This window comes from Melospiza georgiana, chromosome 9 (genome assembly GCF_028018845.1).
Source record: "Melospiza georgiana isolate bMelGeo1 chromosome 9, bMelGeo1.pri, whole genome shotgun sequence".
Classification (NCBI taxonomy): Eukaryota; Metazoa; Chordata; class Aves; order Passeriformes; family Passerellidae; genus Melospiza; species Melospiza georgiana.
Window position 1 is genome coordinate 9,531,059 of NC_080438.1, and position 17,366 is coordinate 9,548,424.

General features: G+C 38.7%; 1 protein-coding gene across 1 annotated transcript in view; it reads right to left on the minus strand.

Annotated features, from left to right (window-relative positions):
* The window catches only part of KCNT2 (potassium sodium-activated channel subfamily T member 2), a 117,462-nt gene that overhangs the window by 6,215 nt on the left and 93,881 nt on the right, over positions 1-17,366 (minus strand). The window contains exons 24-29 of the mRNA XM_058030027.1: positions 16,494-16,605; positions 12,686-12,787; positions 9,887-9,970; positions 8,580-8,708; positions 1,980-2,280; positions 44-128 (exon numbers count right to left, since the gene is read on the minus strand). Coding sequence (XP_057886010.1) covers positions 44-128; positions 1,980-2,280; positions 8,580-8,708; positions 9,887-9,970; positions 12,686-12,787; positions 16,494-16,605 — 813 coding nt within the window. The remainder of the gene's footprint in view (positions 1-43; positions 129-1,979; positions 2,281-8,579; positions 8,709-9,886; positions 9,971-12,685; positions 12,788-16,493; positions 16,606-17,366) is intronic.

The following is a 17,366-nucleotide window of genomic DNA, read 5'->3' on the forward strand; positions in this document are numbered from 1 at the left end:
TTTTTTTTGCAGGTCTTGTGACTGTTTATGTGCTTTAACTTACACTATATCATTCAGCTCTAATCTTGTATCTGGAGAAGGGTTGATCAGGATGTAGGAAAGGGTGTTCTGATGATCATTCATTTCATCTAGAGGACAGGGGGAAAAAAGTACCAAGTAAATTACATTTACAAATGAATTGTGAGAAGCATTATTTCTGACTTATTAATTTGATGAAAGTTCATAGACCTTCAGAAAAGTGTCTGGTGTCAGAGTGATTTCAAATAAGTTTAGCAATTTCTTTTCAACTGTACTCACAATGAAACTCCCTGACATTATCGGATTATCTTTTGAGTTATCAGCTGTAAAAACATCCTGTTTTCTAATGTTTTAAAAGTCTTGGTTTTTTTTTTCAGTCATAGAATTTGAATGTAACCCAATTTCAGTGTGATTTACCAATCTGTCCAGCAGCTTAGGTAAGTTTCTGGTGGGCAGGGACTCCTGTGCTTGGCTGGTATCAAGTTCAAATGATGACCAAGGTTAAATGCAGGTGTATGGCATCCTCATCCATATCCAGATATGGTCAACATAAACCTTTTTTTCCCTTTTTTCTATTTATCTAGGAAGCACTTCCCTTTTATCACCTGTGCCAAGGGCTTGAAATGTGAAGGCTGCATAAAGGGAAAGTGGTATGTCTCTTGCATTTTTAACTGTTCTCCTAATCATGGGCTGAAATGAAGACTGACAATTTTTATTTTTAAGGTCTAACCTACACTTTTGTAGCTGACATTGCAATTTATTTTGTATCATTTTCTGTTGGCACACTCCTTGGGCTGCTGCAGTGAGACTGGTTTTAATCTTATCAGACTAAAGAGGAGAGGCAAAAGGAGAGGCAGAGCTTCGGTGTTAAATCCTCTGCAGCTTCTTAGGAAAACGTATAACTCAGATTCAGATAAATGTTATCAGGTAAAGCATTTAACTATGAAGATTTTAATGCTTTGTAGATGGTATCGAATAGTCCTAAATTTGAGTAATGAAATGAATATTTACTTTTGGCTTTTAACTAGGATTTGAAAAGAAAAGTAGGAATACAACAAAGTTTTCTTGTTATAAATGTTAATTAAATTTACAAAACATTTTTCTGTTTGATGAAATGTTATTGTGGTCTGTGAAAATAGTCAGGCCTGAATCTTTCTGCAGGGAGTTGTATAGAAACATGTTGTAAGAAAGCAGGCATAGAAATTATTCAGATGGGATGTGGAATAAAGAGCCTCTATTTACAGATATAGAAATTCCTGGTGTTTCTAGGAAATCAGAACCCATAGTCCTGGGGTTTCCACCCAACATGCTACAGGGCCAAGGTTGGGAAAGGCAACCTTGGCAGCTGGGGTGCATGTGTTAAAAAGTATTACAGGGCTCTTGTCCATAGCTTAAAAAACCCCAAAACAATCCTACAGACTAAAAAGCAACCTGAACCAGTCTTGCTGGAGAATGTTTTGATGGATAAAAATGGCATCTAAAGACCTAGGGAAACATGCTTGCTAAAAATGACTTTCATATGATAATCTGGCATTATTTTTGAAAATTGTGGAGAAAAGGAAACATCCCTCACGTATAAACAACTCCCCACCCTGACATATGAGTGAACTTCACAACAGCCCTGTCGTCATCTTTATTTCAAGAGCTTTGTGGAAATATGGTGCAGCTGTTCAATGACTGGGGAATGTTTATAAATTCAGCATGCATATATCATCTACTAAATATAAATGTGACTGACATGCTACCTTTTGAGCCCTCCATCTCAGCATAGGAATGGGTGAGAATTAAAAAGATTCCAAGTTACTCTTGGTAAATTAAAAAAGCAAACAACCCAAACCTAAACCAACAAAACAAAAAGCACTATCATAAATTTAGTATTTTGGTTTTGGCTCCACCATTTCTTACAAACAGTTCACCTTGCACCATGCAAATGTTGCTACTGAAATACTGTATAGCGGTACCGTATCCTGCTGGAGAAAGGCCCAGGTGCTTCATTCTGTTCTTCACAAGTTCAGCGAGCTCCTGCCTTTCTGACCTCCTGTAGAGGTTCATTCTCTGCTGGTTGATCTTCTCAGCAGTTTTGGCAGAGTGCCTGGGCGCCCTCCTGCTCAGGCGCCGTGCCCACTGCATGCTCTTCCTCCGCAGCAGCGGGTGGTCGGACTGGTCGCTGGAGGTGGAGTTGCGGTGGTTGCCGCGGCAGCTGAACTGCTCCTTGGTGTCTTTGGTGTCCTCCCAATCCTCCACGCTGATGGAGATTTGAGACTTGAAAGGAAAAGCACAAGAGAGATGAAGGGCTGTATTAGATGGAAGCAGATTAGATGTCCTCTTCCCAACACTGCAGTTGGACATGGGGTTTGGCTGCAAAGGAGCTGAGGGGATTCAGCTCTTTGTACTTGGCAAGTGTTCCTGAACTGGGCACTCTTTACTAGACTTTGACTTTTCACGTACAAAGCTCATTTATAACATAAATACTTTCATCAAGTGCAAAAGCAGGTTAGCAAAAGTGTTACTTTCTGGCCAGCTGCACTGTGATTCTGAGAAGAGCAAATTTAGCCTTCTAATATTGCTCTTCCCGAATCTAGGAATCAGTTCTGAATGACTTTCTTCCCAGTCTGCATGTTTTCAGAAATCCAAGTTGTGTAACTGCTTTTTAAATATGTGTTGTGCCTTCATTAAGTAATGGTTCAACTTTGGCTGCATTGTTTTCAGTACTCTCTTATGACCACAGGCAGAACATGCCTGTTAACTGTGTCTCACATTCCCAGGTCATCCTGACCTTCCAGCACACATGAAAATAGGATGCATAACCTTCAGTGTGATTCAGGGCACCCCTTGTGAAAGCAGTAATTGATTCCTACCATAAGGAATGGTGATAGTACCCATGTAGAGACAAATCCTCCCCATAATTAAGAGCCAAAAACTGTTGCTCTATTACTGTGTTTTCCTTATGCCACCCAAATAAGACCAGTGGTATGTGCATGTACAAGTACTGAAATAACACAGGTGGATGGACTACAGGTGTATTTCTAACAAAGAAAAGTTCCTAGAGAACATAAGAGGAAACATTTCAAAAGATAACTTTCGTTAAGATAAATTGTTTCAATGTGTATTTTAAATTTAATGAGTAGTTTAATTTCTAATTTCAAAACCACTTCCTTAACAATCCTGAGTTCCTCTTCTGCTATTTGTATGTCTTTTATTGATGCTGGAATAGCAAAGTCCTTGATGGTGTCAGTAAAAGCACATTACTAAGTTACTGGTCACAGATTTCAATGTGGTGAGTGTTTAAAATGAATACATGAAGTATAAAACAAAGATGATATAAATGAACAGTGTGAGTTTGTGTGAATCCCCTCAGACAGAATATGCTGGTAGCAATCAGTGAATAAAGGAACTTTAACAGAGGAGCTACTCAATGTCCTTTGTCCACTAACATGAAATCTGAAAGCAAGATTCTGCTGACCTAATCAGTGCTGAATACAACCTATCTGTAAGAGGCTCACCACAGATCTGTGAGGTTTCTGGGGTCCATAAAATAGTATTGATATGAGTAAGCTGAATACAGTGTGAAAGATACTTGTATTTTTAACTTTTGAACAAACTAGCTTTTATCTGTGTAAAAGAAAAAAACAACAAGCAAACCCAATCAAACAGCAAAACAACCAAACCCCATAATTAAAAAGAACACTATAGATGTTGATCTTGTAGCACTTCAAGTAAAATCAGATTTTTAATATTCTAGACTAGGATCTTGCAATAAGCCTCAAATAAAGACCAGCTAATTTATTGAGGCTCTTCAGCTTAGTCTGCAATAGAAAAGGGATTTCTAGTTGGATTTTTTTTTAAACAACCTGATTTTTTGAAGTTTTTTTACTGACTCCACTGAGGTTAGGGAAGAAGAGAGAACCTGGATCCCTTTGAACAGGAATGTAATTTGATTTTGGTGTTTGTCAGACTGTCATTTTGGGTTTGTGGGCATTTTACAGTAAGGACTAAGGTAGACAGAGTATATTCCATAGGAAAAGGAGCTACTTATGGGTAGGAAGGACTATTTGATATGAACAAATTGATATTGGTATGAACTGAGTGTAGAGGATGGTCTTGTTTTGCCTTTCTTCCTGCCTGCATTGGCAGCTTTCCTTGTCAAGCTCTTGGCTAAACAAATAACCAGACTTGTTGGCAGCAGTAAAGGCAGAGACCAATCATCATCACTACAGGAGGGTAAGTCACTTCTTGAGTCAGAGATTAAATGGGTGAGGCCAAATGAAAGAATAAATATTTTGTTTTTGTGAAATCTGTAAATCCTTAGCTTGAAGTTCTGAAACACTGGCATAGGTGAACTGAAAGCACAAAGGAAGGTGATAAAGCTAAATATTTACTTCAGCAATGGTGAAGGTTTTATCCTGCCTGTTGAGAACGTGCAGAATGGCTCTTTGCTGTATGCAAGAGGAAGAAATTCAACTTAAAGCAAAATCAAAGCCCAAACTCTCTTTCAAAAGCAGCACAAAAGTGTGTCTGCCAGTGGCAGCTGTTAAACACACAGAAGATAAAACTCCAATGCAAAGTACTTCTGTGTGTCCCCCTCTGATTTAACCAGTCTTGAACTTCATTTAAAAATACTTTCATAATTATCATTACTTTGAGGTTTGATTGTTTTCACTGAATTTCATTTTCTTGTTCCATAACAGGTAAATCTGTTGCATGAGAAGCATAACTGATGCCACGGTGTTACTCCTGTGCCACACAGAGAAGAAATACTTGCCTTTAAACCCTTGGGTTTGTTTGCTTTTTGTTTTTAAGGGCAGGTTCCTGTCTCACACATGTCTCCTGTCTCACTGCGTGTCCTGAAGGGTGTGATTGTTCACTTGTGCTGCCAGACAGCTGTGACCTACTCAGGCATGATGCTCTAATAGAATGTTTCATGCCCTAAAATCTAAACATTAGGCTGGTCAACACATGGGCAGGAATGGGAATGTAATCACAGGCACACCTGTGTACATATTTGAGGTGATGGTGATTGAGATATCTGTGCTGATAACATCGAACATTGATTCACTTCAGATTTTTGCTCCCTGGGAGCTGTGTGTAAGATGTGAAATATTTGAAGGTGTAGTTTCATCTGTTCCAGCCTGAAGCAGTCACTTAGTTTTTACCTTACTGCAAGTGCTATACTAACTAAATTTTACTGCTCTGCCTACCAAGAGTGCTACTTGCATCCAGGGCTCTAGAAATGCTTTTCTGCTCCAAAAGCTGTCTAAACCATTGCTAAGTACAGCCACATTTTCCTTCTGTGATAAACTTGGGGATTTTGCTCCACTAGCATTTAATGCGTGTAAGTTTAAGGCTTTCACCACATGATCTTTTCACTGTAAAGATGATTTGTTGCCTTCAGAATTCAGCAGGAGCAGGCCCAACAGGAACCAAAATTCCACAGGACACCTTTGAAATTCCCAGTCTGTCAGCTTTCAGATTTTAGCAAGCTGTTTGTGTCCAAAACAATGGACTAACTTTAAGATCCATTTACTCAAGGATGATCCATTGCACAGTTCCATTTTCTCTGAGGATTTCACTCCCACAATTGAACCAATTGTACAATTTCTGGCTGGGATTAAGTTACATTTCTTCATAGCAGCCTGTATGGGACTGTGTTTTGGATATGTGATGATAATGTGTTATTAATGGGGATGTTTTCCCCTCTGCTGAGTGGTGTTTACACTGAGCCAAGGTTTTTTCTGCTTCTCACCCACCCCAGCAGCAAGTGGGCTGGGGAAAGCACAAGAACTTGGGAGGGGACACAGCCAGGACACCTGATCCCAAATGACCAAAGTGATATCCCTTATCCAGGCTGCTTTGCTCTGCAGGAACAGCTGCAAGAAGATGAAGGAATGAAATGCTTGATGGAGCTCTGCTTTCCTGGAGATGGCCAAACACCCCCTGCCCATCAGAAGCGTGAGCAAACTCTTTGCTTTGTTTTGCTTTTACTTAAGTTATCAAACTGCCTTTACCTGAGCCCAAGAGATTTCTCCCTTTCAGCCTCCCAGTTTTCTCCCCATTCCACCTGGGGGGAAGCAAGCAAGCCAGCAGCTGTGTGAGGCTTGCCTCAACCAGGACACCCAGAAACAGGCAGACAATAAGCAAATACTTACTTGTGAAGACATTTCTCGTGACTGACAAAGGAAGGGGGAAAAGAAGACAAAGGAAGGGGAAAAAGAAAACAAAAGACAATTTAAACAGAAGTGAATCTAAAGAAACAAATATGGACTGTTAAACAGGAGCCACAGAAAAGCAGCCATACAGGTAATGAAAAAGATTTCATATCTCTTTTTTAGATTTTTTTAGTGTAGTGGAAATGGTTTGGGTCATAGGCATGATAGTCATTGAGAGGCTGGCTAGATTCTCTTCTTATTTAGTTACCGGGTCACTAAAAACTTGCTTTATTTTTAAAGAAGTTATGAGTGTCTTTCAGTGAAGTGAGAGCTTCTCATTTGCACAGTGAAAAAGGGAGTGCCAAAGGATAAACTGTATGTATTAAATATTAATATTGGCATATTTTGTCCTCATGACTCGAGTTACCCATGTTATTATGAGACAGCAGCCTCATAATAATAATGTGCAGTACAAATTTAGTTTCTTATTTCTGTTTAAACTCAAATTGATAATCACGTTGAAGGTTCTCTGAGTTATAAACCTTCAACTTTATGGCTATAAGTTCATAGTTCCTGAGTAAAAAGAGTGAAGTACTTTTCTCTTTTTTCCATTTTAAAGATCTTACCCAATGATTTTCTTCTGGCTTAATGTACTGAAAAGCTAAAATGATAACCCATGCTAATATTTCATTAGTGAAATAAGTAAAAAAAATCCTTTAACTTAAAAAAAAAATACTTTGCAGAAAGATTAGGGCTTTCAGCATCTCTGTGTCTGTAGGTCTCTATCCATAAAGGCCACAGATGCAGAGCAAGATGTTGCTCTTTTGTATTCTGGGGAATAGGTAGGTGAGGGGAGATTTCCCTGCCCCTCTCTAGAGGGGGGAAAGGTTGTACAAATTCTGATTCACTAAACAAGAAACTGCACAAGTATTTGTGTGAAAATTCCACTAAAGGTCTGCATTCAAAGACTTCAGCTTAGAAAGACCAACAACTGCCATTTTCTTCACTTAAAAAAGGAGGAGCGCCATTCTTCCACATTTGTCCAACACCTGACAATTTGAAAATTTAACTAGGAGGTTTCTCCAACCTCCCTTCCTTAATCTTCTACCTGATTTAACTCAAATGCTTTGTGAGATTACTTGTGAAAGTTGATAGGAAGTAATAGCAGAACTACTAATTCTCTTTTTGTGGACCTGAAGTTAAAGAGCCAGCCCTGAACGTGACAATAAAGCATTGCCATGAATTTTATCTTATCCTTATTTAATGAATTCTTAAAATCTAGTATGTCCTCTGTTTTGTGGAAGGCTGTTACAGACCTTTTTTCATATTAGCAGTGAGGCTGACTACATTCTTCTCCAAGGAATGATTTTGATGGATTATGTTAAGGCTGCTATAGTTCAAAAGAGATCATTGCAGTGACAGAGTCCACTGGCTAAGATGTAAAAGCCACCTGCAGGGAAAGTGATGGTCCACAAAGAGATATTCCCATGAGCTGGGTGGGATCTTGCACAGCTTTTTTATCATCCTTTTATAAAACTAACTTCAGCTGAATGTACTTCCTCAGGAGCAAATCTTGCCATTAAGCATTATATGCCTGAATGTTTTCTAATATTTTTCTGAAATATGGAAAAGAAAATATAAATTATCTATCTTGGAAATTAGTTTAAACTATGTCTGAGTATTTCAGAAGAAAGGAGAGACTTGTTGCTCACTGTTGCCTTTGAAAGCCATGGCTTAATGAGATGGCAGTACTAATGTAAACATATGGATAATATATGACAGAAATCAAAGCTGCCCAAACAAAAAAAGTATGTTAAATAGTCAGGAAAAAGTATTTTTGCTGTTTTTTATAAACAGAGAGATAGAGAAATGTATACATTTATGTGGCAAACACAGAAATATATACATAAAATATTATCACTGTTCAGCAGCTAAATTTAGAGAGATCCCACAGTACTTTAAATAGCACTAACTAGAAATGAGCAACAAGAGAGTGAATTAGAAGGTCACATGAGCAGTGAAATGCCACCTGTTTTGAGACATGGACACATTGTTGGCACAAGGGCCAGAGGGCCTGGTGAAGGGTTTGGTACAAACCCTGCTGTTAGTGAGCACAGTGAGGTCAGAGCAGAGCTCGCTCCTGAGCCGTGCCCAGCTGCCCCTTGGCTCCCATCCATCCATCCATCCATCCATCCATCCATCCATCCATCCATCTATCTATCCATCCATCCCTCCCTCCCTACCTCCCTCCCTCCCCAGGAGGGGAGCACAGGAACCAAAGGCCAGGTGTGCCCTGGCTGAGGGCACTGCTGGAGCCTGGGCTCAGCCTGGGTTGGGTGACCAGCCAGGTGCCAGCAGAGGCCTTGTGCACTCTGCAGTCAGACACAATGGAAAGCAGGGTGGTGAGTGACCCACCTCAGATGTTGTGAGCTTCTGGGATTCTGTCCTGTAGACTCCAATTGGAATGTCTCCTGTAGAAGAACAAAGCTTCTGGTACAGTCTGGCATATGTCCTAATCCATAGATCCTCTTCTGTGATTTTCATCTGAGCAAATAATAACAGGAGGGAGGAATTTTAACTCTTGAGGGTTTATCATTTGTTCACTTTGCAGCTCATGCAAAAAAAAAAAAAAAACAAAACTAAACACTAGCTGGTAATTATCCCATTGTAGTGTTGCACCTTTGCCCTACAACAAATCTGTAACTTCTATTGAGTTTGTCAGACAGGTTCTTTTGCTTTCTCCCTGTTTAGTAGACATTGTAGTGGAAGCAGTTTCACATTATGAACTTCTGGTCTTGGTTTAAGATTATTTAAAATTTACAGGGCAGCCTTCACCCAGTGTCTATTTTTGACTAAAATATAAATGAATAAACTGAATATTGTCAGCAGTAGGAAACTGGTGTGGACAGACTGAAGTACATGAGCATTTTGAATTTTGTCCACCAGACTGCAGGCTGAAGGGAGGGGAGGAAGTAATAAACTAAGCATAAGTGGCATAGAAGTCTTACATGAAGCTCACTTACTTAATTACAAGCTTTGTTTTGAGATGTATGAGTTTGTTTTTAGAGATTCAATTGTACTTTCAAGTATTCTTACATTCACTGTAATGAAGCTTAATGATTAGCCAAAAAATATGTTATTTTTATTTAAACAACTTTTTTAAGCCATCATTGATACCTTCCTGCCATTCTTTATAGATGGCCACAAAGCAACTTGTAAATAACTCAACTTGTAATGATCTGACACATATAATAACTAGATGACTTTTGAATTCCAACTCCTAGTCATTTAATATAGCTGATCTTTATTTAAAAATTACTCATGGCCTTCATTGCCCATAGGAATGGAGATTGGGAGATAGTCATGGTCAGGCTGCACAATACAGGTTCCTGGCTTTTATACACTTAATTTTTACACTGGTTGCTAAACTGCCATTGCTATTTCATATAAAATGCACTATTTCTGTGTTTTCCTGACTTTCCAATTTTCTGCTGAATAAAATGCATTGTGTTTTCTCAGGGAGATGTTTTTTGCTATGGAACTAAAAATGAGTATGTTTTCTGTTTAATTTCCTTGTCTTCTCCCTGATGAAAAAGGAAACAGATGGCCTTCCTTGAACTTTCACAAAAGGAAATGCCATACAAAGAAAGTTGAAGTATTTTGCAGACAGTACAGAATCTTCTCTGGTACTCTGTACTGATTGGGTTTTTTTAATAACTTACAGAACAAAGAAACCCAGATCCTGGTGTGGTGTCAAGTCCCAGCAGAAGTCTTGTGATAGAAATCATATAATCTTTCACAAATGACTGCAAGATATTTTAACAGGAGAGACAGAAAAGAAAGAAAAAAAGCTTTAATGAACAGAGGAGTAGGCAACCATTAGCACTATGTATGACTTTCAAAGGAATTATACATCTGTGTTTACAGTCCATCTCTTTAAGTATCTTAATCACTGTAGGAATACCAATCGCTTTCTTTTGGCTGAATTTACTTATATAGAGGAAGTTTTCCTAAATTTCCTAAAGGAATGCTCAAGATTCAGCAGACTAAGGCATAACAAGGCACAGGAAAAGCAAAGATGGATGTGTCAGTGGAGTGAGGTGTTAGCCCTATGAGGTGTGAAATTATAATGAACTCTTCTGTGCAAAAGAAACGCTGGCAGATGTTAGATGGCTCTACAGTCCTCAGTGGGTCCCTCTGAGGTGACACTGCTGTTATTTTATTCAAATTAATAATCTGAAGGATTTTTAAGTGTTGATATGCCTTGTTGCTCTGCTAAAAAGTGTTGCTATTGGTCAAAAGGTAGAAATTAAGTTTAGTGTAGAAGTATAGACTAAGACCAGAAATGGACCTTACAGCAGCTAAAATCACAAATATTTCTCCTCCTGGGTTGGGCTGCTGGAATAAGAAGGGTCCATGGGGATGCTCTTGTAGCTGTGGCTGAGCTGTTCTTTGCCACCTGTACTCACTCAGGTGTAGCAGGGCAGCATTGCAGCCCTTGGAACGCAGCACACACCGTAGCTCTGCTGGCCTCATGCAAATACATAGCTAACCAAGAGGTTTTCACAAAGAAACACCCCACAAAGGTATTACAGAAATCCTTTAGAGCTGTAGAATCTGGATTTGTTCAAAATCAGAAAATAGATGGATTTCATTTGATACATAGTGATTCAACTATTTTAATTTTTGCACTGGTAGTCTCCCAGTTGTGACGGGCTAAATGCCAAGGAGCATCTCAAATAAAATTTGTTTGCAAATTAAACATATTTGTTATCTTGGCAGCATCATTTCTGCCATGGAATTTTCATTAGATTAACAAGTTTATTCACCAGCACTTGCAAGACCAAGTTTTTCATTTTTCAGTCACTGTCCTAAAGATAATTCAAATGCTTTTCTTTCAGTCTGTAATGGGAAGAACCCTGACGTTCCCCCTGTCATTTGCTCTGTTTCTTGCAGAAAAAGAGACAGAAAATGGGACTATGAAAAAGAAGAAAGAGCTGCAGTGAATTTCTAACCTAGAGTAAGAAAGATAATTCTAGAAAAATGACAAATGACTTATGAGCAGTAGCAGTTCAAAGGAAGGACAAATGGAATTAAAGTGACAATGAGCATGTGAGGCTTTTTGTTTTAAACACTTTGTGGTGAGTGGTGTTACTCTGTCAAGTCAATGCATGATTATTCATGTCTAGAAGCAAATATAAAATATTGAAGTCACTTATGTGCTGGCGGGAGCTGTTGATGATTACCAGATCAGTTTCTATAAATATGTCTTTGGTATATTTACTATATTATTTACTATATTTTACTATATTTCTTTTTTAATATTGTGGTATGTGATCCTGATATTCTGGGACATGATTGTGAAGATGTTTTATATGCAAATACATTTATTTCTAGAACCTTAAATATGTATGCCCATGTACATGACTGGTTTTTATATTAATGGCTTCTTGAGAAAAGTTTAGCTCCAGGAATTTTTATATTTATGTTGGATTTGCCTTCAGGACATTGATTTGGAAGTAGAATTGCGATGAAAGAGCACCTTTCATGCACCAAATTACCAAGTAAATTCATTTCCCTGCAAGGATGTTTTCCACCTGAGAACTAAAGCTCCACAGGCTATCCCCAGGTAGAGGCAAGGCAGGAGGCTGCTCGGGTGAGCAGATGATGTGGGCCATGGTGGTGTTCCTGCTGGTGCTGTGTGCCTTGATCCTTGCAGGGTAGTGCTGGGGGCTGCTGCTTGGGCATCCTGGTGTGTCACAGGGTGCAGAAGTGTGGGCACAGCTGAAGAGTGAGCAATACTGGCCTATTTTCCACCCTGAAACTAGCAACTACTGCCTCCATTTGCCCTGACTGTATTTTCTGATGTTTTTATCTTCAACTTTCTGAAGCTGTGCTCTTTCCTGATTCTCACTGTCATCACTCCTTCCTGGATTCTGAGCCACAAGGTTGCATTGCTGCCTTTTCTTCCCCAAAGTGGTCTCTTTGTAACCACTGAATGCATTCCTTGCAAGGGCAAGCATGGCTTACTTTACAGCGTAATGACAGGGCCTCTGCAGCTCTAGTCAACATGAGTAAGAGGAAAGGACACTATGAAGTAATTGAAGCCTTTATCAGCAAATGCGGGAGACTAATAAATTACATATTAAAGTAATTCTGTTCCTTTCTGTTAGGGACATGATGTGTGGGAATGGGCACTGCATTTTTTATTGCAGAGTACAAGCCTTATTACTCTATATAATCTGTAATTTATGTAGGCCTTATCAAAGCTATATGACTGTGGAGAGATACAATAACAGTATCAAATTATCTAACATCAGATTTTGTGCAGTCACAGGGTGATTTTGGGATTGAAAACTGAACTAACACATCAAGCATGCTCCGTTGTCTTTTGCCATTAATTGCTCCCAGTATAGACACATTTTAATGGATCCTATGGCAGAAAATAGGGTCATCTAGCAATTAAGCACAATAAAATGGATGGCAGTACTTGTGTTAAGTCACATTACTGTTCATAGTACCTGATAAAGCAGTGTGTCCAACATGCTGATGCTGAAAACCCTGCCAGCAGCAAAGGGCAGTCGAAACATAAATGCCAGATTAGATCCCTTCTCCCGCTCTTTCTGTTAAGGAATTAAAACACAGAAAACATTTTTAATGCTGGTTTTGGAAGGACTGTAACAAAAACATGAAATAGATATTATCCTGAAAGAAGTCAAAAGTGTAAAAGCCTTTTATTCTCAACATAGTTTCTTCCAACAAGTATGCAGCATCTTTGTTCAACAGGTGCAGTTTTTCAGGTTGAAAGACATTGATCAGTGTATATGTTTCAGTCATCACATCTCAAACTGCATGGGCATATTCCACCCATTCAGTTTGAAAAAGATGGAGGGATATCAGCTGTGCTTAGCTCCTGTTAACCCGCTCCAATTCCTTGGTGCTGACAGTGGACTGGAAGTCTCTGGAGGTGGTCCAGGAAGTCTCCCAGGAACAGGAAACAGGGACAGGATCTGGTACAGAAGGGCAGGAATGGCACGGGGGTCAATTAGTGCCCTGGTGCTGCTGGCCACACCTTTTCTGGTACTGACCAGGATGCCATTTGCCTTGTGGCCACCTGGACACAGCCTGGCTCAGGCTGTCAACCAGCACCCCCATCCTTGAGCAGCTTTCCAGCCACTCTGCCCCATCCTGCAGTGCTGCAGGATGATAGTGACCCAAGGGCAGGACCTGGCCCTTGGCCTTGCTGACCCTCATACAACTGGACCAGGCTAGTTTAGTTTTCTTCCATCTCTTCTACAGCCTTGCTTTTCCTTTATTCTTGCTTCAAAGAGATCTGTGAGAAATATAATCCTATTTTCTAGGAAAGAACAAATAAATTTTCTGGTGTTGATAAGGAACAACTTCCTAAAAACCTGTCAGTTCAACAGTCAAATTTGTGTGCTAATTGCTAGCACAATTTTAGAATTTATGTAAATTGTTAGAAATCTATGTGAAATAAGACAGGAATAATAAGAGGTACCAATCTCTTTTTGTAACTCATATGTCATTATTTTTTTTATTACTTAATGTTAATTAAGATCTGCTTAATACCTGAATTATATTAAAGAAAAGAAAATGGAGATAGGAAACAGGAGGCCCCATCCTGAAGTTAAAAAAGCAGCCTGGCTGTGAGCAAATGACTGCAAATATACTGGGCCATCCCAGATAGATTTCTGCTCCCCTAATATCTGTGTGCTTATCCCTGTGAAAGATACAAAATCACAGGATTGGGTTTGATCAAAAGATATAGGAACTTCTCATTATTTCAAAATGATCACTTACAGCTTCAGAATTTTTATCAGTAACACCTGCAATGTTTACTTGGAAAAAAACCACAGCAAACTGAAATGTGAATCCTATCCAAAACACTACAAACCCTTTCTTTCAAGAAAGAGGGAGTGGTTACCTCAGTTTTCTCCTTATGCAAGACAAATGGAGAAGACACATGTCAAGTTTAGAGTGTGGGTGTTTTGTTTTTCCTTTCCTCTGTTGTATAAAGGCCACTGCTTTCTCCTGTGTCAGTGCTGAGTTTACTGTCAGATTTATTTATCTCTAAAATAAGAAAAGTTGCAGCTGCAACAGCAGATGGACATCTGATTTGTGTATCTGTCTTCTGCAGCCCATTAGGTTGAAAAGCCAATTTTGCAAATGTGTTTCACTGCTACCTCAAGGCAACTTGCCTGATATTCTCAGTCTTTCTGAAAATGAGGCGCTTAATGCAGAAATAAAAAGCAACTGTATGTCTGACTGCTTTAGGTAATTTTTACTGGAGTTTTTAATTGCCTTTCATCTTGCATGAGGGAGTTCTGAAAGATCAAATGAACTACAGCACCACCTGTGAAGTTCTCTCTGCAAATGTTAAGATGAAGTGACTGGGAAATATTAACACCAGGCAACTGCAAGAGCAATGAAGAAAATGTTCTTTCTTTAAGATAATTTATCTACCTCCGTTTCAGCAGAGCATAGTTTGGATAGGAAGTTTATTAAATGTTCAGCTTCCAACCTATCCTCACAACTTTTGCACAATAAATTAATAAGATAGTCAAGAAGGTAAAATATTTTTAAGTATTTCCAGAATATTTCCTTGAAAAATTAAGGAGTCGATGTAAAGAAAGAAAGAACAGAGATAAAAATCCTGGTTTCACTGCATTGAAGTAGACAGCCCACAGAGAATTCCAGAATCCAACTGGAATCGGATTAAGGGAATATGTTAACAAATAATTTCAAATTATCCATTGTCAGTCATAGTACACAAGACATTAAGCTTGGTTGAACACAGGGTTGAAGGCCCCAGCCAGCTGCTGGCCCTTGTTGCACTGAGAGAACTGGCAATGCAGATTCCAGCCAGTTGTAGCTTATCCTTCATGGATTTACCACAGAGGGAGGAACTGCAGGAGCCACAGGGGCAAAAACCTTAAAGGAAAGCTGAGCCTCCTTCCTCAAACAGCTCCTCTCTAACTTTTGTCTGGTTTCCTCCAGAGCTCTCCACGTCTCTGTCAGGACACCACCTAAACACAAGATCAAGCCTTCATGCTGCTACAGGTAAAGATAACAAGTCACTAAAGGCCACTCAGATATTTACCTCTTGTGTAAATATGTACATATAAGTGTGATATTCAACCAAGCAAAATATTTACTTCCCATCCTTCTCCTGTCATCCACACAGGCTGAATTTTGGCAGCATTCAAGAAACTGGACTGGGAAGGTAAGTTTCTTTGGAAAGGCTCTTTTCATGAAGCATATATTAAAATTACCAACATAAATCTTGTACAGTAAATAGTGAACTCTGAATTCCCCAAAATTTAGGAAATTTATGGCACACCTAGAAAATGGAAATTATAGGTTAAATCTGTATGATGGTAATGATTTTGGCATGAATTCAAATTCACCAAGATATGTAAGATATCTGAGGTGCACCAGCTGGGAGAGTACATATGGAAATCCAGCAATCATAGTGATTGATGGACTGATAGGGAAAAAGAAAATAATGCAGTGAAGGATTTCTGCCCTTGAAGACTGTCACAGTGATATTATTTGTCTCTCACAAACTCAGAATATGGTGGGTAGGTCAGATCACCAGGGAAGATCTGTGAGAAAGAGGATTGTGCTTGAGCTTAGAGAGTTAAACAGATGCACAATATTACTTCCTATGCTCCACCTGTTTTAAGTAACAGTATTTTGAACAAGCAGATTAGATTTATCTCCATACAGCCACAGCTCCACAATTTGAAAATGTCAAATATACATATAGACTATGAAGGTTTTAGCTAACATTTAAGTAGTGTCACTGTCCCTCTCATCCTGACAGAGAACAATTACTGTTCTCAAACTGTCCCATTAATGCGAATATCTCCCACAGATACACAGAAATGTGTAGAGAAGACACAATTACAGTGCCTTTAAAATGAAGAGGAATTAAAAAATACATTATAATAAAAGCTGTATGTTTTAAGCATTTAGTCAGTTAAAAGATGTTCCATGTTAATTGCCTGTGTCAGCCTCTTGGACAACAACATTAGCTCTAAATATTTAATTATCCAAAAATATTTCATTTTCCTTGAGCAAATTCCACCAGAGAGTTGGTTGATTAATATTACGTTGTAAAATGATTAAATCAAATCAAACTTTATTATTAAATGAGGGTAGAAATTTGAAAAAAAAATCTTTTGCAGTTGTTCTACAACCATAAATCACTGTTTCTACTTATTTTGAAATCTTTGTTACAAAATCAGAAAAAGTAATAAAAACATAACATTTAAACTGAGGGTAGGGGTAGGCAAATCTTCTTACCTTTTCCAATTTGGACAGAGCAAGAGAATAGCAGTCTTTGGCTCTGAACTGCATGAATCTCATGTTGGCTGGGTGAGTTAGCTCTGTGATAATGCTCAGGCTGGAGAACAACCTGCATTTTAAAATAATGTCATGGTTATACTTCTAATTATAACAGTTCACAAATGTAAGGCTCTACACAAAGCTTCAGCTTGTGCTTGTGCCCATGTTTTAAATGAAATCCCTGAACCTGTGGTGGGTCTGGGCCCAGTGAATTGCTGGTCCAACAACACATTCTCTGTAGAATTCACCAAGAAGCACACACTGAGCTGACAAAACACTTAAATGCTAGAAAAAAAAAAACTTAATTTCATTATTTTTTATTTCGTAGTTGGTACAATATCACAAATCTGAAGGAAACAACAAAAAATGCAAAACTTTAAAGCTTGTACTTAGTACCTGGTTGCATGTAAAGTATGACTGATTTATGTACCCTTTCCAGTTGATTTTTCTTTCTTGAGGTCTGTTTGTACGCTGTGACTACAGTCTGAGCAATATAGATGAAAATTGACACTTGTGGGAGTTGCTGAGAAAATGTATGTTTATGTATACTTATGTTCTCACTTTGAAATATTTACATATAAAAAGTATTTATAACTTAACACCAATTCAGCCTTCTAGTAACTAAAAGCAGTGAAGAGAGCTCTACTGTGAACTGGCTCAGTTACACAGATCTTCAAGCAGCAGACTCAAGAGCCCCTCCCCAGCACTCAGGGCTCCAAGAAACAGCTAGAAAATCATAGTTTACACTATTTATATACTAAACAAGTTGGAATAGAACAATATATTATTATTTAACTCTTTCCTCTACAGATTGTGTCAGAAAATGAGATA